We start from the raw sequence: 20,475 nt of genomic DNA on the forward strand, positions 1-20,475 counted from the left end.
TACTGAGTTCTAGACTAGCATAAAGCATTTCTGATGAGAGGTCTTCTACAGCTGTGGATTATCCCTATCCAGAAATGCATGTATCAGTCACCCTAGTAATACAAGACCAAGTGTGTTCTGGAAACTGGAGAAGCACCTTGCAAAGCAGATGGGATTGAATTTCTCACTTGTGGTGTGAATTATAAACGAAGAGGAGACCCTGAATGGAAGTTTAACGTGGGCACCCCAGACCAAAGACCACTCTAAATCTTCTATGTGTACCGAAGCTTGCTCTGTGCATTGTATGAGTAGATTTATTCCATATCTTTCCTGTCCCATAAAAAAATATTTTAGAGTTGTGTTTTCTACAGTGAACTGTCTTGCACAGGCTTGATGCCTTTAGGGTTTGTCTAGTATGTGTCTTACAAAGGATGCAAGATTAGCCTGACCACACATGGTTTCAGAAAATTGTTTTAAGCAGTTTGCAAGGAAAGCTTGTGAGTGGGAGGAGCAGCTCACTTGCTGTGGAATGAATTGGGAGCTCATTGTGAACTGAGCCTGAGCCTTCTCGAGAGTTGTTTCAGTGACATGTGTGGCCACTGGGAATATTGTCGCTGTTGGGAAGTTCTATGATTGCCCTGTTTGTAGCAATGACTTTTCATTCTGCAATATGAATGTGGACAGGGGGCTTCACTACAGGGAGGTCAACTTTTTGCTTGTGGTATGCAGCAGTGGAGCCCTTCAAGTATGCTCTTAGTCAACCAGCATATGTAATAATATGAGTTGGAAGAGGAGTGCTCTTGTAGGGCTGTCTGTTGGGAGAAGATGGTTGAATTTTTTGGCTGCACCCTGTGCTAGCTTTTTATCTGAATTGAGAGTCAATTCTTACCTAGCCTCATCCCTTGGTATTCTGAAAAGGTTTCCTTATCCTGTATGAACAACTACAGGGAATAGATCTGAAATAGACCTGAGCAGCTGTATCTGGAGACTATTTCCTTTAACACCTTGCTTAAATAAAATCTCTTGACTTTCCAGTTCAATCCATTATCTCCTCTGTACTCTCTGGATGTGCTTGCTGATGCTTCCCACCGAAGATGCTCACCAGCACACTGCACCGCCAGGTAACTCCCTCGCTCTGCTCTGTTGGGGTTGTCTGACTTCCCTCCAGTACTTGTCTTCAGGAGTACTGTGCAGTCTCAACAGTACTCACAGGCCTGGAACTTAATGCGCTTTTCTCTGCGAGGCCTGTGTTCAAACTTAGCATAGAACATACCAATGCAGCTTAGCTGGCAGACTCAGTACTCCAAGCACTCACGATATATTGAAACAATGTATGAAAGACAGGCAGAATATACTGTCTTTTTAGAAATAAATATGATCTGTTTTTCATTGTGCAGTGAGTTGCAGCGAATCTGTTCTGTAGGTGCAAATGGGTACAGTACTGTTCCCCAAAATTCAGATCAGAACAAGATGAGTGTTGACAGACTAGTGTGAGTACTGTGCTGAGACATTTTGGTATCCTGGGTGCCTAAAATAGACCCTCTGAATAGATTCAGAACTCACCTGAGGTGACCTCCAGTGGCTTGGTATCTCTCTCTATTGCAATTTAGATCTGATCTGGCTAAATGTTGGGGTTTATTTGAATCTGCATGGATGGGGTTAACATGCTCTTTGGGCACCTTTTGCTGACTAATCCTAAATGAAATCCAAGTGTTGGCCTTGGAGGTGACTCCTGTTCTTTTGCTGCAGGTGACTGCTTAAAGGTAAGGTTGAGCTCTTTCACTGTACAAGGAGACAGACTTGCTTGGGACACAGCTCTGCTTACGTGCTCGTATGAAGGATCAAATCTGAAAGAACTGTCTGGACTTTAAGCTTCCTGGCCTTTTTTTTTCCTTGTTAATTAGCAAATAGAGCATGAAAAATGTACTGAGGTTGTATGTGTCTAAACGAAAGCTTGGCACCTACCCAGCAAAGCCTCTCCTCCCACTGGCTACTGCAGGGGATTTTGTGATGTCGCACCATGACCTCATGCTGCTGTAGCCAGCATGCTAAAGCTGGAAGGGGAGGTAGGGGGTAGGGAGGGAAATCAACTCCTAAACAGTCAGCTGGATGAGAATAAAAAGAATCCAGAAGACTGTGCATCAGCAAATTGGTTCCTTTCTGTACTTTTGCCCCAGTCTGGGGATGTTTTGTGCCTGTGAAGCAAGAAGATTAATTGGTCTCTTCATCTGCAGTGAGGATAACCTTTCTTGTGCCTCAGGTGTCTTTCACTTTGTGCTATGCAGAAATTACAGGTGAGACCAGCTGTTTCCTGTTTGTCCTCTAGAAAGGAGATCTGGACACCTCCTGCCCACAAATTTGAACATAGTAAAGTTCTACCTTTATGATGATCAGTGAAGGGCTTTTCCAAAACTATTGAGTGTTGCAAGAGATTTCTGAAGCTGATCATGTTTGCTTGGTTTTACTGCATGTATAGTGTAGTTAACCGATGGACATATGCTTGCTTCCTTCCTCTAAGGAGCAGGTGACTGCTGTCCTGACAAACAATATCCCCGATGAATTGTTACTGAATGTTGGCAGAGAAGTTGTTTGTCTCATCCTAGCAGTGACTGCATTTTTAAGTGCCTGTCATTTGGGAAAGCAGTTCCTTATTATAGTGTGAAATGTGCTCATCTTTGGTGGGGTTGGGGGAGTGGAGAGCAACTATGGTAAGAATAAAAAATGTTATATGGCCCCATAATGTGTCAGGGATTGAATTCTTTAGTGCGAGGTGCCTGCTTTATGTAAAGATGCTGCCAAGGGCATGGAAGGAAATAGATTCCTTCACAGGTTTGTTCTCTTAATAGTAGTTCTTTAGGAACTTCAACAGCTAAGTCCATTGGCAGTCTGTTTTCTTACAGGAATTTCAGGTGATCTCTGTAAGATCTGTTCAACCATTAAGCCCCAGTTAATCCCTTCCTCTTTTTTCATGGATGGAGTCAATTCTAGTATTTTATGCTTAAGGTCCTAACAGCTTGCATCTTGTCCTCAAGAACCTCTACTCAGAGGTTTGTCAGAATGGGGTGGGGGTGCTAATGCCCTGATAATTCTGAGAAATACGTTAAAGAAGAACCTGTCTTGATATTATTTCTTCAACTTGATGCCCATTGTTTAATGGAAAACTACATCTCTGCTTAGCTTCTGCTATCACAGATGTGTCCAATGCAGTATAACTACCAGGTGGAGTATGCCCTCTCCAATGGAAATGTTTTCTTTTCCTCTGTGGTGGATTTTGGTGCAGTTCATCTGGAAGTGCAGCATGTCACTGGTAACCCGGTGCTTCATTTAACCAGATCTGTTGCTCAGAATACTGAGCACAGATGGGGGTGTTCAAGAAAGGCTTTTCAGTGTCAAGGAGGAAGTTCTGTGTGGAATGTTCCATGGGAAGTCTTATTTGAAAGGCTGTGTGAATTGTACACTACCAAGATTACCTTTCTTGCTTTATGTCTGTGATGAGAAGAGATTTCATTCAAAGTGTGTGCATAGCACTGGGAATTTCACACCCATCATTAGAAGCAGTTTTGTGTGTGTGGTGACTGTTATCATTAGTGGTATAATTTTATTTTGTGAAGCGAGGAGAGTTTCCTGCTTTCTTGCGGTCCTCTCAAGGGACAGCTGGTGTATTAATTTGCTGTATTGCCTCCTGGCTGTTCCCAGGCTGTTTTTCCTCTTCATCATGGAATTTTTAATGGCCCTGCTGCCTCTTGGGAGGCATGCAAGGAAGAGTACCTCGGGGATCTCTTCCTTTTTTCACATGCCTATAATTACTCTCCTTTAAGAGCACAAAGCGTTTGCTAATCATGTCTTGTCTGTTAAGGTTTCTGCTCGACGATGCAGGCTGTTAAAAGCAGGCAAGCAGAGACTTGCATGGACAGCCCAAGTGATCCTTCCTCTCTTTACCCTCTACCCATTTGCCTCTCTGGGTGAAAGGAGTGGTCTATACAGAATTTTCTTCTTTAAGTCTTTAACTCTCCTGAAGAGGCTTTTGTACAGGCTCAAGCAGAATGTTGTTAGATTCTGGGTATCCAATAGCTCTATCAGTGGAAAGTTGTTATAGGTTGTGGGTTGGTGGAATGTTATTCCACTGAGGCAGGATCAGAGTTTCAGAAGAGCCTAGAGCCAACGTTCCCTTCAATTTAAGTTTTAATAACAGGTAGAACAAGAGAGGAAGGTAGAAGATGATAAATTGTCCCTAATGTCATTTATGGTTTGTCTAGCCTTGAAAATAGGACTATGGGTGAAAAACTTAATTAAATGCTCTGACCGGAAGCATTTATAAGAAAAGTGGACCTCAGTGCCCAGTGAGATGGCAAGTAGATGTTCAAGATGAAGATTTAAAGAATTATGTTAGAGAGACCTCTGAACAGTTCAGCTAAATCCTCAGAGAAATGAGGAGTACATCATTTGCATGCCCTCTCAACTAATATTAACCATAAACCTAGAGGCTTAATTGGGTTTAGAAGCAAGACTTGACTCTTTCCTGGAACATGGGATAGAAATCTAAAAGAGTAGGTGATCATCTTCTAGTAAACTGCCAGGTGCTCCAAACTCTAGATTTGTTGGTGCTTTTAGAGTGGAAAGGCTTAAAGGTCTCTAATTCTAGTTCCAGCTCTAGAAATATGCATGTTTAAGTAAGTCACTGTTTTTGCCATTTCTGCCTCTTATCCAAGCATGTGGAGGTATAGGGATTGCCTGCAATGTCAAGCCTTTCCTGAGATAGCTGAAAGAGTGAACGATCGTTTACGAGTTCATGCTATCCCACTTGACCAGGACAGTATCTCGTTCATTTCATGTGACCTGTCCACACATCTTCATCTTCCTGGAATGTCTGTATATAAAACTGTCTTTGCTGTCAACTGCTTTAGGCATCTTTCTCTCAATTTTTTATTTTTTTTTTCCACTTTGCTGGAATACTTTCATGTTTTCCTTTGCTTCTAAAGCCTGACTAATATTCCAGTTGGGGATATAACTGAATTCTTCTGACAGGCATGCAGTGAACAGCAGTTATCAACCTAGTGTCATACGCCGTTGTCTAAGGCCTAATGCTTCCATTTTGGTGAATCCTAATTCTCTGGAGGGAAAAATAAATTCCCGTTGCCTTCAGAATCTTGTTTACTTACTATCTCTTTCTTCTTCTATGCAGTATGTTGCCATTGTGAAATCCACGTACTCAGTAGGCCTGGCAAATATTAGGGCTGTTTCTGGCACACATATCGTGAGTCAGTATGAAAATAGTGAACGCAGTATATGGGATCGCATCATCTCTATTCAGAACACTTACTTGGGAAACTAGAAAAAAATGTGTTCCCTTTTGTTAGAATGCTTACTTGGGGAACAGAGTGCAGCTGCATGAAGGCCCATGACATTCAGATGATTTAAGAAGTGGACTGACCTGTTAGTGATTTTGAAATCTGAAAATGTGCTCTAGCAGTTGTCTCATGAGGCTCTACAGGGCAGAGGAGACTGCTGCAGACAAATATCAGCGTTGTGATTTGGTAACAGGAGCTACTTGTATGGCAGCTTTATATGCAGACTGGATGAGCAACTTGTATTGATTTACAAATGTTGTGTGCAGATCAGACTTTGGTGCCCAGCTGGGTCTATAGTTTCAAAGAGGAGGAAGAATTCTGCTCTTACTATTAATTTTGTGAAGCCACCATAAACAGCCTCAGGTAACACTTCAGGGCTTAGAGGAAGAACCTTTCATTTGGCCTATGTTTGCTGGGAATTCAGCATCGCAACGGCAACAGCTGGTCTGTGCAGAATTCTTTTAGTAGCAGTTTCCTTGTTGAACATTTACTTTAACATGAGGATAATAGCACCCCTTGTTTGTATGACAGTAGATTAATGGCTACCTTATTTTCACTACGCAATCCACGTGCTCTGCATCTTCCAGGGATAGGGGCAGAATAAAGATTGTCAGCAAAGAAACTGAATAATGTTGAGATTATAGCAAGAGGCATATACCCCCAGGTGTCTGATACGCCACCCGCTTCCAAGAAGGCCACAGACTGTCACAGTTAGCTGTGCAGGATCTTCTTAGAGGCCTCTGTTATGAGACTGAGTTGTATTTTACTCTGGATTTTGAGTGGATATCACTTTACCATCTAGACTTCTCTTTACAGATTGAGAAGGTGTGAGGGGCCTGATTCTGTTCAGTCAGGTTCTTTGTGAATTGCTGTCTACTTGTGCTCTGTGTTGTTTTCCACAGATTGTGGTGTTTGCCAGTCTTAAAACCCACAATTTTCTGTTTTTACATCTATGACAGGGTTAAACAGTAGCAAGCTCAAATGACCCTGATGGTCCAACGTGCAGGCAGCTTGAACTGTAGGAGTGAAATAGGACTCCAGTGTATGCAGTTACAGATCCTTTAAAGAAAATAAAAATAAAACATCATAGAATAAATATGTCGCAGAGAAAAGAAAGGAAGCGTTGCTCAAAATCCTTTTGACACATTAAAGACAACAATGAATCCCAGCTTTGTGTATAGCAAAGCCTGCTTTTTCTCCAGTGTGACCTGCATGCAGAATCAGGTACCTTGAGTGCTATGGTACAAACAAAAGATAAGGAATTACTCAGGAAATACGGATTTAGCTTATGATTAAAAAAAAAAAAAAAAAATCACTGTCAGAAACAAACTATATTTTTTAAATATAAATCCATTTTTTTCTATGTGTATGTAATTTTTCATTCATTAACTCCTGTCAGTGAGAGGAGACAGTGTTGAGTTGGATATATTGTGGCTACCTAGTTAGCTATACTTCGGAGCCTGCTTTGTGTCTCCAGATGTGTTCTGCTTTTTCTCTTCCCAGGGCAGAATTTCAGTCCTTTCTGGACTATAAGGTAGGTTTTATGTAGTCACCTATCGGATCCAACAGTGACTGAGCACTGCAACTTTGTTTTTACTTACGATCCACCAGCCATTTTCCAGAAGTTATCAGGCAATTATTTACTTGCTATTGTTTGTGCAACATCAAGGAGATCATAGAATCCCAGGAGAAGAAATAGAAAGCCAGTAAGGATGGAGTAAATACCATTCTACTTTTCTCAGTTTAGGCCCAAATCTGTCATCCCACAAAACTTCTTACCTCTGACTTCTTCACAGAGACTTGTGACAGTGTACCAATGTGCATTTTCTGTCATCCTTTGCTCTTGGTCTTGTTCTGTTTTACCTGAGTCATTTTAAGCTCTTCAGAGAAGTTGTTAAAACTCACCTTTCACAGAACAACTAATTCATCATTGCAGCCTGTAACAGATTTTCACAATTCATAGTTCAGCCTGTCCAATGTTAGGTGGTATGCTATGCATACCCATTGCCTTACATTCCTGGTGGTGGTGTTTCTAGGAGTCTGCTGTTACACTGGTATTTGCCAACCTATTCTCTTACCAATATAGCACCTGTATTCAGCTTAGTAATTGGAAATTGAAAGGTGTATTAGCTACCAAAGAATGCATATTTCATAAAATGTACCGCAGATACCCTTCATGTCCGTGCCTTAATGAGGTCTATCATTCCTGTGTGCATTCTTCTCTTTCTCCCTCTCCCAAGGTACCTACCACCTGGAGATTCCCTGTATGCAGATTTATGGTGCCCGTAAAGTGCACCAACCACTTGAAACTGACACTTTTACCACCAGGGCAGTCAGAGCCAGTGAGTAATCAATAGGTTCCTGATTTACTAACTGGAGTATGGGTGATCAATAAGGGATAAACCTGAATGAAATACATGTTACAGAGACAATTTATGACCTCTGAGCCTTTGTGTGTTAGAGGCAGGGCTGATAGATTCAGCATCCTTGCTACTAGCCTCCAGCTGGAGTGCAATTTGCCTTTATTTTTAGTACAAGAAGGGATTTTGAGATTCTCAGATTTTATTTTATTTTTCTTTCGTTCTGTGTAAAGTGAGGTGGAGGTAGATACGGTCTGAGCATGGATCTGAGAACCAGGAGCTCTAATTCTAAATTTAGCTATAACATTTGTGAACCGGGAAATATTGCATGAAGTCACTTAGAAATGATTGTGCATACTTCCTTTGTAGTCTGCAGTGATTATCTGCCAAGGATCAGTTAGCTTATATAGTGTAAGCTCATAAAATTAAAAGTGAACCTTTTCTTTATTGTGTAATAAGATTATTTGGATTGTTGTATGTAATCATAAAGTCATCTAGTTAGTAATCTAATCTTGTAACAGTGATGCTAAATAAAAACCTGATGTTCCACTTGATTGACACTATCTTTTCCTTGGGCTATGTGTGCCTAAATGTTTCAGAATACATTGTAAAACTGTGCCAAAATACTGTTTGGACACTATCACAACCATGTACAAAATCATATTTTTTTTTTTTAGCATGCATGAGGTCACTTACAAGTTAGTCAGTTTTGTGTACAAAGGATTTGTACATGTAGTCTCCAGGTGTGCTGGTATTTTTGCAAGCCTTTAGTTCTGATTATGTTATATGTGCTCCCAGAAATCAATGATTTGAAAAACTGGCCCTCAGTGAAATTTAACACAGGTTAAAACAATTTAAACTACTTAATGTCAAATTAAGATGACAAATCTTGTAGAACTTCAAAATTGTAGTTGAGAATATAGAATAGTAGCTATTTTGTTTTCTTTCTTATTTTGTGATTGCATGCTTGTTACAGGTAAGTAGGTAGACCCAGTAGTATTCAAACAATTTATAGTTTGGCTTGCACAGGGAATTTTTTGTGCTCCCTACACTGTTTTGTATAGCTACAATGGGAAACTTCCTATTTCCATAAATTCAGCTTCTGAAATTGTATATATTACAAATATGGTGGGTTTTTTAAAATAAATTTTGGCATGGAGTTATGAAGCTGCAATCTTTTCCTCTTGCTATTTGTAAAAGTTTTCAGCACTTGATAAATGTTAAATGTTCAGGAAAAGAAATCAAAATAAGCCTTAAAGACAGAAGCATTTCATCTCTTAATTGTCAAAATGTATATGGTTCCAATCTTTACATGATGTAAACACCTCACAATCCTTAATGGTTTTTATTTGCGCAGTAGTTCTGCATTTGTCACATCACATCTGATGCAGAGAGCAACCAAACGACTTGCCAAAGAAATTCTGTTATCTCAGACAAAGCAGGGGTTTGAATCCAACATCATTGCTAAATTATGCATTTGTATTCATTATGGATTGTATTTGAGAAGGTGCTCTGGACTGCTGCCAAGGCTGTCTTTTCTGAATTAAACTTCACTTCTTCCTAGGTCTAGAACTTGGAGGGTTGCTCTGTTCAAGCCAGTCCTAGTAAGGCAGGTTTCTTCTTAGTTGGCAAATGGTTAAAATGAAGTGGTCATTGGTAGGCTTCAGACTCAACAGCTGATATGACTGGGACAGATTATGCCTTTCAGCTATCTTACATGTGCAGCAAGGCTATGATACTGCAAGCCAGACTCAGCTGTTTTCACTGCACTTTCTATAAGGAAATCATTTTGAAAATTCATGAAACAGTTTTGCATTTCTAACTACATGAACTTACAGTTATAGTGGAAATATTATTCACAGACACTTGGACTATAGGTACTTCGTAAGATGACTACAGTTTTAAATATGCTGTAAGCTAGTTACTGAATAATGGAATAGATGTCTTGTGATTTCTTCAGTGCAATCTTGCAGACATTTTTTAGACTTGTATAGAAGTAATGACAGGGTGTCTTATCTCTGCTTGATCTTGTCTTATGCAAAAGTTATTTAAAAGTGAATACAAAACTAGATCCTTTAAATGCTAGGAAATAATTATTATTTTGCTCAGTTTATGTTTGTGTGCTCTTAAAAGAAGTGTGAGCATAATGTTATGTTAACAAAAAATCCGAGGAAAACTTCCCTGAGAAGCTCTTGGTTCACGTTAACTATTGATTAAGAGGCTGATGCAGAGGAGGGTTGGAGGATGGCTGGCCAGAGTTTTGTGGGAAGGTGACAATGGAACAGAGTTTAACTGGCTGTTGTTTTAATTTCTCTGTAGGCAAGCAAATGTACACCTGGGACCACCATGCTCAAGGGACATCAAGAGGAAACGAAAGCCAGCTGCAGCCTCCACATCGAGCCCAACATCAGGTAACCTGGATTTATCTGTCTGCCAGAATTTCTAAAGTTGTGTCCCTCTTGGGCAGAGTGCCAGAGTCAGAACAGGCAAAAATAGCATTACCTTGATTTGAAACTAAAAATACAAGTGAGAGAAAGGCAGCATGTAAGAGAATATCATGTGTATTTTGTGGAGCATCAAAAGCTGCCAGCTAAACAAATCTTTCATAATGCAGTTATAGTAAGTTAACTTAATGCTCCACTGTGCAGGGGCTAATAATCTGTTTTGCCAGAAGGTGTTATTTCCACTGTTCCTAAATTATGCAGTATATGGTAATAAGAAGGTGATTGGTGTACACAGTGTATGCCTTTGGTGTTGGGCTGACATTAGCTGGTGGCTTTGTGCCCTTTTTCAGGGTGCCTCTGGACACTTTGGCAGGAGCGGAATTATGGTAATTTTTATATGATCATTAGTTGAGAAGACCTAACTCCCTTGGAGTTGTCTTACTGTTGTGGGTGAAAGTAGTCACTTTTTTTCTTGCTCTGGGGATGTAGTGTTTTCTTCTGGTTTCTTTCTGGAAAGTGATTACTCATCAGAATCTGAAAAAGTGTAAATCTGCAGAGCACAGAAGGTTTTAGGAGACTTCTGGCTTTTCACCCTACCCCACCTCTTGAAATATTTTGCCTGCTATCAAGTAACCGATGTTCTCCCAACTAGCTCATTAAGAAACTCTGGTTGCAATGCGGTAACAAAGAATTGGGTGAACTGATGGGAAAAATGGCAATGTGAAAACCATGAGGGCCAAAGGAACCGGTGGTGAATAGGGGGAATGAGGTTTGGGTTTCTTCATTGGTCTTGTGATACACAATGGAATAATGAAATAGGGAAGAAAGTTGTACTATCTCTCCAGGCCATAGGTCTGGAGTGCAGACTGTCTAAAAGGTTCTATATTAAAAAAGAAGAGAAAAGAACATTAATAATCTGTTGCTCAGCAGAAGTGTTACTTGTTATTGGCAGTTTATTTAGGATGTTCTTTCCTAGCTTTTGAGTATCCCGTGTTAGGGTACTCAAACTTCTGAAGTGGAAGGATTAGTAAAATTGTATATGGTAGCCACAGAATTTTAGTTCTGAGGTATTAGGTTTTCTTGGTATGAATGCTAGTGTCTCATTATGAGATGTTTTTACTTGTCCGCGTATTTTTTTGTTCAAAGTGTAATTTCTGTACTGCATTGCTGGTCAGGTTCTATAGGGAGAGCTTCTACTTTTATGCATACACATTTCAAAATATGTGCATTTCACTGAACTGATTAGGCAAAGTGTATAGTGAACATCTTTTTACAGAGCTGAAGCTGCATCTGGAGTGGAACTCAGCAATGGAATATAGCACAGATGTCTGACAATCTTTTAGGGAGGAAGAGGGAGAAAAACAATATTGCAAATTAAGGAAGGAGGGTGTAGTTGCTGGAATCTGGATGAGCTGCTTGTGCTGATCATCAAGAGGAGAGTGCTGCAGGGTCTTTAAAGGTAGAAGTAGTAAAAAGCTCTGCCTTACACCCTGTTTATAAAAAGCCCCAGTAATTTTAACAGATGGGCAGGGTTTGCTACAGTGCTTGCAGAAAGAAACTGGTGTGATTGAGTAACTGAAGCTGAGTCCTAGCTAACTTTCTACAGCAGTCTCTCAAATGCAGCTGCAGCACAACCTGGGCATGTAACTTGGAAACTTCTAAAAACCGATAATTATTTCCATTGAAGGTGATCTGACTGCAGAATGACTAATGTCTGAAGAAATAACACAGGATTACTCTGCAGTAATGTAGAATTAACTGAAGCCTCTTAGACTTGTTAGGTGTTGGTGAGGCAGATGTAGATTTTTCTGCCCTGTATACACCTACTCATCACCACATAAATGTCCTACCCTGGATTCCCCTGTCCCTGAGGAATCATGGCAGCCTCATTTTCTCACTACAGAGGCTCTGTTTGTGGTGTCTTACTCCTTTTTCAAAAGATGAAACATGGGTGAATCAGAACGCAAGCCCATGACTGTCACTGCAGGCATACGCAGTGTTGGATTTCTTCACTTTTAAATAGATTCTTAGCTGAGTCCAACTGCTCCCGTCTCACTTGTTGACCAGGTCCTGCTTCAGTGATCTCCTTTTCTGCAACCTGAGTGCCCCATGGAGGTGAAGGACACAGCCTGAGCTGGCTCCATCAGTCAGCAGAACAAATGGGCTTGCTCTGCCGAACATCGGGCCATCTCGGATTCCACCTCTTTTATAGAGATGAGTGATGAAGAGGGGCTCGTTCCGCTTTGCCGCTGTATTAATACACATCAGGGGCCAGCTCCCGGCACTAAATCACGCTACTGCATACATCTGTTATCGGACTCCTCACTAGTGTGATGAACAAGACTGCAGATAGAGGCTTCCTCGTGTCATTCTTTATAGGATTTTCCTAAAAGAATAAATAGCTCAAATCTCTGCCAACACTCTCCCCTGTCATTGTGATGAATTTAGCTTCTTTCTTAAACATGCAGCTACAAATCTTCCTCTGTCGCCTCCCTCGCCACCACCATCCACTGAAAGTTTTGAGTTGAATTTGGCTGAAATCAGAGGATGCTAATAAAAGGAGTAAGAGATGTGGATGCGGTCTCCCTTCTAATTGCAGGAATGAGAGAAGGGAGCTGGAGATAGGTTTATTTGGGAGCCAAGCAAACCAGGTTTATTCTGTGTCTACTCACATGCTTTTATGACAGTAGTTACGGGTTCTTGTAAAGGATGCTTTGTTAGAGACCTTTGTATAAACATCAAAAAACATGTATTGTTGTAGCAGAAGTGCCTAGGTCTCTATTGTTACAGCATTAAACTTCCATTATTTGTCCACCCTTTGAGACTAATTAGCCTAAATACCACAACTGTGGTTGAAGAATACATTTTGGAAAAAGGCCTGGATGTTGAGAGCAATGAAAAAAAATGCCAGAGAATTAAAAATTAATTTGCACGCCAGGGAGTGACTGTTACTACCAAAAATAAGTTGTCACATGCAAGTGTTGAGAGAGATTGAAAGTTAAAGTTAGTGCTTTCTGTGCTGCGTAATTCAGCAGGGTGTGAGCCCTAAAGCATGAAGCTTCCACAAAGCAAGAACAAAAGTCTGATTGGTGTAGTTTGGCAGTAGAGTAAGAAAATCTGGCTGTGAGAAAGACTGGCTGTGCTGGATTAGATGAAAAGTTCGTCCAATTTATTGACCAACAACCATGCCTGGGGAAGAGGACAATATGTGGTAATAAAAATCCTTCAGACTTTCAGTGATCTAAGGCTAGGGGCTTCAAAACACAAGGGTAGTGTCCTTGTATTCAGTAAACTGAGTTTCAGTGAGATTTATTTGGAATAATGTCCCCTGGGGCATAGCAGAGCTTGTCTGAGAAATACTTTGTAAAACTTCCTTCTCATTGTAGTTATTCTCTAGCTTGAAAGGGATCTCATGAAGATTGTCACATCTGTCTTCCATTGGTCAGAGTAGACCACAAGTATAGATGGTCATGAAATACATAGTGAACAGTTGTCCAGCTTTCCACTGAGGTGTTCAGCAGTTGTGTGCTTCAGTCACCTATACACGTAGCAGTGTGTGTGGTAACTCGCATCCTATTTAGGTACTACAGTGGGGAGTCTGGAGGAAAAATCTTTATAAATAGATTTTGTCTGTCTTGACGTGCATTCATACTTGTAAAATAATTCAAAAAATTCTAAAAGGTAACAACTGCTTCTGAAACTGTGTATTAGAGAACAGTCTGAGTAGTAGCAATTTAGCGAATTTTTCCCCTTATTTCTTGATAATGCATTTGCTCTTTGCCATGCTGTGATGGCATCCCATAATAAGAAGCCTGTTTTTTTTTTTCTTTGATCTAAGATGGAGAGCCCAAGTGGGGAGGCTGCTAGTGAAGGTCCTTAGTATAATATCGGTGGTGATTATTAGTTAAAGGACTTTTGCTTACTTTTTTTTTGCATGTTCAGATGGAGGAAATCAATGGGCTACAAGTAAAACACAGCGTGTACTGTTATCAGCTGTGTTGTTGTGGTTGTGTGGAAATGACTCACTGTTTTGGATGTGCAGGAGCAAGACTGTTGGGTTCCACGTCTACTGAGTGTTGAACCTCAGCCATTGATACTATTTTTTTATTTAAACTTCAAAGCAGTCAGTCCTCTAGTTGAGGCTTATTATGGCCTCTTTATCCTTCATCCACTACAGAGCAGCAGAAGCCGCTTGTAATAAAAACATAATTATTACATTACTCTATTCTGCTTGTGATTCAGTATCCTGAGAATGGGAGCAAACTGCCATATTTCTAGGTTTTCTTGCAGTTGTTCTAGAAATTTGGGTTACTGTTTGGTTGGGCTGTGGATCTGCAAATCCTTCCCGCTAATTATAGCCTGTCCCATTTTGAAGCAGCATTTGTATTGAGAAAATGAGAATGGATTCCAGCCTAGCTTAGCCACGTAGCTTCTTGTTCTAATAGGCTGATTTACCATATTGGGTATATGTAGAAGTTTGTGGTACCACTGGTATTGGTGGTGACCTATATTCTCTTCTTTAACGGAGCTTTTCAACCTGAAAATTGTCAGGCTTTCAGAGACTTGTTGATTTTTCAGTAGGAGCTCTGACTAAGGGAACTAGAAATGTGAACTGGGAAGTTGGAATTCTAAATGTGGGAATCATCAGGGCAAGGATCCTAATGCTCTTAAGAACCTGTATTTCAAAAGAATTTGGAGGGCGTGGAACTTGCAGGAACTCAAAAAATAACACCCTCATAAGTAATGATATGTATGAGGAGTTTGCCATGAAATCACTTGTTCTAACTTGTTTTTTTTATCTCCTTTTCCTATTTTCTTCCTCTGCTCCCCCTTTCCTGCAATTTTATATTCCAGCGACTTTATCTGTGCACACGGATGCTGCAGAGTCAGACCTACCAGCAACAACATCCCTGAGATCCCAGAACTCTGAGTGGACAGGGAAAATACCAGCAGCCGAGAAAGCCACTATTGCTGCCTCCACTAACTTTTTTAAAATGCCGCCAGAGAAGAACCCCGGATACAGCTAAAAGAAACCATTGCAACTGTAAAAGCTTGCAGGATTTTGGAAGCGTTTGACTCTGGTGTATGTCTTCATCAAACATCTTGTTTGGCAGTAGTGATATCTTCAGTATTGGCACATGATGCGCGCCATCATCCAGATAGATCTGCGTGCCCCACGTATCTAAACAATGTTTGTGAATATATGTTTAAAAAAAGGTAATCAGTGTTGGGACTGCAGTGACTTTTTAAACTGTTCTTGCTATTGCTGTATTTATTATGCATTCATCTCCTTCTATGATGCCAGGTCCTATGTGCTGGGTTGTATACAGAATCTTTTGGATTTTCAGATCTTGATCTATATTCACCCATGAAGTTGTTGCTTATTTGCTGCATTTGACATTTTCTGTGTGAAAGTACCCCCTGCCGCTCAAAGAGGCATAAGTCCTTCCCCTGCTTTCTCCAAGGCCAGGAAGATTTCTTGGCTGGGGAATTAGGAGGGAATGCTAACAAGATGAAACATGAAACATGAATTCTGTAGTAGCAGAATGTTTTTAGGCCATGTGTGAATGAACTCAACCCATGTTGCTTCGAGTGAAGCAAATACAGTGCTTGTCCATTCAGAAATTGCCCCAGGCTCACTGACAGCATGGTACATTTCCTTCTTCCGTCTTCTGAATGTCTTTTGTCTTGCTTTGTTTATTGCATGTTCTTTCCTAAATCTCCTACTGGATAAGGATTTGGAAGAACCACTTGGACATAATAAATGTGCAAGCTGGTGTCATGGAAAGGAACCTGGGCCCTCAAATATCCTTCAAGTATGGTAGAGGTTATACCAAACTTCTGTTTCTCAGTGTTTAACTTCAAAAGAGACTGTCTGCATTTCCCAGGACATTTTCCATCAAAGTTACCATGTAACTGAACAACAACAACAACAAAAAACATTTCAAGTGTCACTTGTGTTCAAAGCCTTCTTGGTACTGCTTAGACCATTTCTGTCTCATGTTCTCCCTCCCTTCAAAAGAAGTACTGTCTGCTGTATCTGTTGGAGGTGTCTCCACCTGCTGTTGATTGTACTTTACTCTGCAGCATACACAGAAGAGATTCTGTTCTCTTTGTAGTGCTTTCACTTGGTCCTCTGTTGCCTTCTCTCTTGCAGAGTATACGGATAGTGATTTCTCCCCTCTTTTTCATCTATTCTTGATCGCATTACATGTACTTTTATTGCATTACTCTGCGTGGAGTATATTTTGGGCTAAATTTCTAGGATATATACCTGTATAGCACGTGTCAAAGGGCCAGTGGCCTCATGGGTTCCCAAGTCCTTTAAAAATAGGACATATTTGTATGCACACAATTACTTTTGCTTTTCTCTCTGGGTGGAGCTTCCAGACAGGACAACTGAAGCTTGTAAAATTCATTTTAAATGTGGAGGTGCAGTTAGCACTGTTTTTACTGTTTTTTGCAGTGTTTTTAGTGATTTTACAGTGTTTGCCTCTCCCTTATAAATCAAATAGCTGAGGGACAGATTTGATTTCAAAGCTATAAGGCAATATTTTATATTTAATTATGTATTAATATGTTAAATGGTCATAACATACAAAACAAAAAATTGAACGGCTCAGTCTAAATCATGATTGACAAATACAGTTACATTACAGACACACGGCCTGTGTCTGATCCCCTAATACCTACTTATTCTTGGGGAGAGATCCAAATTGGATTTATATTTCGCAGCCCAAGCAAACTGTCAGATCTGCCCATGCAAATCCCCCTCAAAATATTATTTCTTTTTAGTCGTACATTTTAGAACTATTTAGAACAGGGAAAGCCTTTTTACCTTGCTAAAGGTGTACAGAGGTCAGTTTGGATTATGAGACAATCAGCGAAGGCTTTGTGGAGTGAGGAGTGTTCCTGTTTTAAAGCAGCCCTTGGATTGTCTTATTTTGTACTTGGAGCACTTGGCTTAGTGGTGCTTGAAAGGTAGTGGACAAAGTCTCAACACTTGGAGGGCCTGTGATGTAGAATTTATAAAGAGGAAGGAAACCTGAAGAGTAGTCAATTGTCTATCTTGTACTTGTGAGCACAGTAAAGGCAATGGTGGTCGCATTCTCCTGACAGCTGGCAAATAAATTTTTGGTTTAGAGCTTTGTAACCTAACTTGCAGGGAGTGGTCCCCTGAAAGAGCATTTGTGCAATTCAGTGTTTATCTCATGAAGGCTCTTCCACAGCCTCTCTTGGTCTGAGTCTATTTAGCAGACTCATTCCAGTTACCAAGCATTTAGTTGAAATTTTAAAATCTGGTCTGTGTTCCCCTTTTTTAGAACAAGTCTGATACAGCAAGATATATTCTAAGTATTCTTCAGAGCAATACTGTTTCTTTTGTGGTGGTAGGACAATTTAAAACCTTTACAAGAGGTGTTAGGGAATCGACAGCCTTCATCTCCCTCTAGGGAGGAAGGACGCCAGACTTCACATGATTTTTCTCTGGGGGCAGTGAAAGATAAATTATCATCAGATTTTCCTATTGAGGTCAGTAGCACTGTTCATCTGAGTAAGCCCTAAGGTTGTAAGCTTCCTAGGAGGTCCTCCTTGCCTTTGAAGGTTGAATATACCTGTCGTGCTACTGAAGAGTAACTACAGCAGGCCGTGTCTTGTTTAATCATGCTTCCAGCTATGGCAGTTTCCTGGAAGTGCTTGGAGACTTACATTCTTGTAGCTTCCCTGTCTTTCCTCTTCCTATGTTGGAATCCATTTGTAGGTCAGTCAGGCTCTCAACCAAATTTGATTCTCCTGACTAGCAAACAAGCCACATGTCATGTTTCATCTTGTTCCTCCAGGGTGTTTATCTAAATTCATCTTCATACTTCAGTAGCTTTATTCAGTTTTGAATAATTGCAGCATTCTTAAATGAATGAACTAGGTACGTTGCTTCATCTCTCTTCTTCCAAGGCAGGTTCCTTAAACCTGTCTCAGGTACAAGAATCTACATCTGCCTTGGTTGGTATTTAGGAGGATTCTGTCTGCTCAGTCTGTCAAAGTCCCTTTGGATGGTATCACCACCCTCTATCATATCAGCAGCTTCCCCTGTATATGGCATTTTTTCCTGTTTTCCTAGAGAGTATGCTCTGTTCTGTTCTCCACATCATTATGAAGATGCTGAACAGTATCAATCCCAGTATTGTCTTCTGAGGTGTGCTTCTCATAACTTGCCATTGTGTACACTTCAAACCACTGTTCATTATTCTTTGAGCCTGGCAGGTCAACCAGTTTCTCACTGACCTTTCTTACTGAGCTGCGTCTAGTCCATAGCTCTCCAACTTGGCTGTGAGGATGCTGTGAGAGACTGCAACAAGAGGCTTGCTAAGGTCCATGTAAGCAGCATCCCCTGCCTTCCACTCATTCACAGAGCCTGTCATTTCATCCTAGAAGGCAGATTAATAGATACTATCTTCCTTCATTAAATAGGGCTGCCTCTTCCTAGTCACCTTCTTGTCCTTTGGATGCTTGGAAATGGCTTCCAGAACTTGCTCACAAAACTTATGAGGGACTGAGGTAAGGTTGACTCATTGGTCATCTCCCAGGTCCTCCTCGGTGCCTTTTTAGAAAGAGGCACAATATACTGCCCTTCTTGCCCTGTCATATCATGCAATTTCCCCAGGTTTTCAAAGATTATGGAGACCAGCTCATAATGACATTCTTATGCCAAAAAAATGTTGTGTATGTGTGGCAAGAAGGTGCACGGTCAGTGGAAGAGAAAGAGCTGGGAGGAACACATTTAAGTAGTTGTTCTTTGCACATTTCCAGTAGTTCCAATGAGCTCTAGTGAGGCTTAAGTTCTAGTTTAGTAGGTACTGGAGAGGTGCAAATTAAAAGAATGGATTTTTGATTTTAAGATAAGGTGCAGTAAAGAGCGAAGAAGGCAGCAAAACAGTAGTTGGAGAGACTCTTAAGAGGCTGGGAGTAGTGCTACCGAATGATAGATTAGCTTCATGATTGTGCTGTGCAGAGGTGTGTCTTGCTAGCATTCCTGAATAATGACATTGAGATGGTTAGTGCTGTCCTTCAAATTGCAGAAGCTCATGCTGTTACTTTGTGGATGTTGTGGATAGCTGCTCAGTGGGCAGAGAAAAAAGGGAAATAGGTGGAAGGGCAGCAATGAGAGTGGTTATGTGTTTTTTTGTTTGTTTGTTTAACACTCTAATCCCCCTCTGCACTGAAGAAAGAACATGCTACAAAAAACAATGAATGTGCCAGGAAACTGGAAAGAAATTATGTGAAGTGGATAAGAACTTTGTTGTCTTCAGGAACAGTTTGTTAACCAGAAAAACTTCAGTGAAACAAAAGTGAAGACTTCTACCAGTCATTTGTTCAGAAAATGTACTTCAGTAGGAGTATTGGTTATAGTAGTAATACTATTTTAGGAGAATATCAAAGGAGGACAAAATTCTGCTCTCACTGTGATACTGCTTCCTATTCCACTTTGTGTTTGCATTCGAGACATCCTGCTTTTGTAGCTTAAAATGTAATAAAGTTTCTTAGAGTATAAAACATAAGGGGCTACTTGCTTTACAGAAGGCAAGGCAAGATTCTTAGCCCATTAATTTTTACTCAGTACAAGGACAGAACATGGCATAGAGAGAGAATGTAGCCTCTTAACTATACCAAAGCATCTCATTGTTTAAGGAAGTAAACTGACTCACAGGCATGTGAGACTGAACTGTCACCAGTTCCTGGAGCCCTCAGTCAGATAACATACAGACTTGTGTTGTGGAGACATAGGGAACCCTCAGTGTACATCACAATTTTAATGAAGGTGTAGAATTCCTTTCCAAGTGCAGACCTGGCTGTTAGTGTGACTTCAGTGTGTTGAGAATAGCATGCCAGCTGGCATATCCAGAAAGAGAATTCTTGCACCAACTCAAAAAATTGGTAGAAGTAGAAAATGGACCGATACAGCTTCTTTTATATCAAAGAAAGATGCAAAATACATATCTGCAGAAAGTAATTGGAAAAAGTATTGCTGACCCCTGCACGTGTGACCCAGTGTATTCATTGTCTTAAAGCAGAGCTGCCAGTATTATGAGGATGATCAGGGTTTTGCAAAGCTGTCCTCTTTTCCTTGTAACCTCTGAAGGAATGGGATGAACAGCATAAGGAAGGCTGCACTGGGTCAGGCTGAAGGTCTGTCTAGCTTGTATTCTGTCTCACAGTGGCCAGGTTTGGATATCTAGGGGGTACCTGAGAACAAAGGAATTATATAGTGAGACCTCCTTTTTACATTCTCTTAGCCAGAGTGCCAGGTAACAAAAAAGACTTAAACTTCAAGGCTGGAGAAAGCTTTTG

At 40.6% G+C, this 20,475-nt stretch overlaps 1 protein-coding gene across 6 annotated transcripts in view; it reads left to right on the forward strand.

Moving 5' to 3' along the window:
• GPATCH2L (G-patch domain containing 2 like) overlaps window positions 1–19,947 on the forward strand; it is a 36,037-nt gene extending 16,090 nt beyond the window's left edge. For 4 of the 6 annotated variants that reach the window (XM_035327659.1, XM_035327661.1, XM_035327658.1 and 1 more), the window contains exons 8-10: window positions 1,015–1,100; window positions 10,007–10,098; window positions 14,986–19,947. In XM_035327659.1, coding sequence (XP_035183550.1) covers window positions 1,015–1,100; window positions 10,007–10,098; window positions 14,986–15,158 — 351 coding nt within the window. In that variant the 3' untranslated portion in view covers window positions 15,159–19,947. The remainder of the gene's footprint in view (window positions 1–1,014; window positions 1,101–10,006; window positions 10,099–14,985) is intronic. The other 2 variants (XM_035327662.1, XM_035327663.1) reach the window with 1 other exon arrangement.
• Window positions 19,948–20,475: the final 528 nt, after the last annotated feature.

The sequence above is a fragment of the Oxyura jamaicensis genome, chromosome 5, assembly GCF_011077185.1.
Source record: "Oxyura jamaicensis isolate SHBP4307 breed ruddy duck chromosome 5, BPBGC_Ojam_1.0, whole genome shotgun sequence".
Taxonomy (NCBI): Eukaryota; Metazoa; Chordata; class Aves; order Anseriformes; family Anatidae; genus Oxyura; species Oxyura jamaicensis.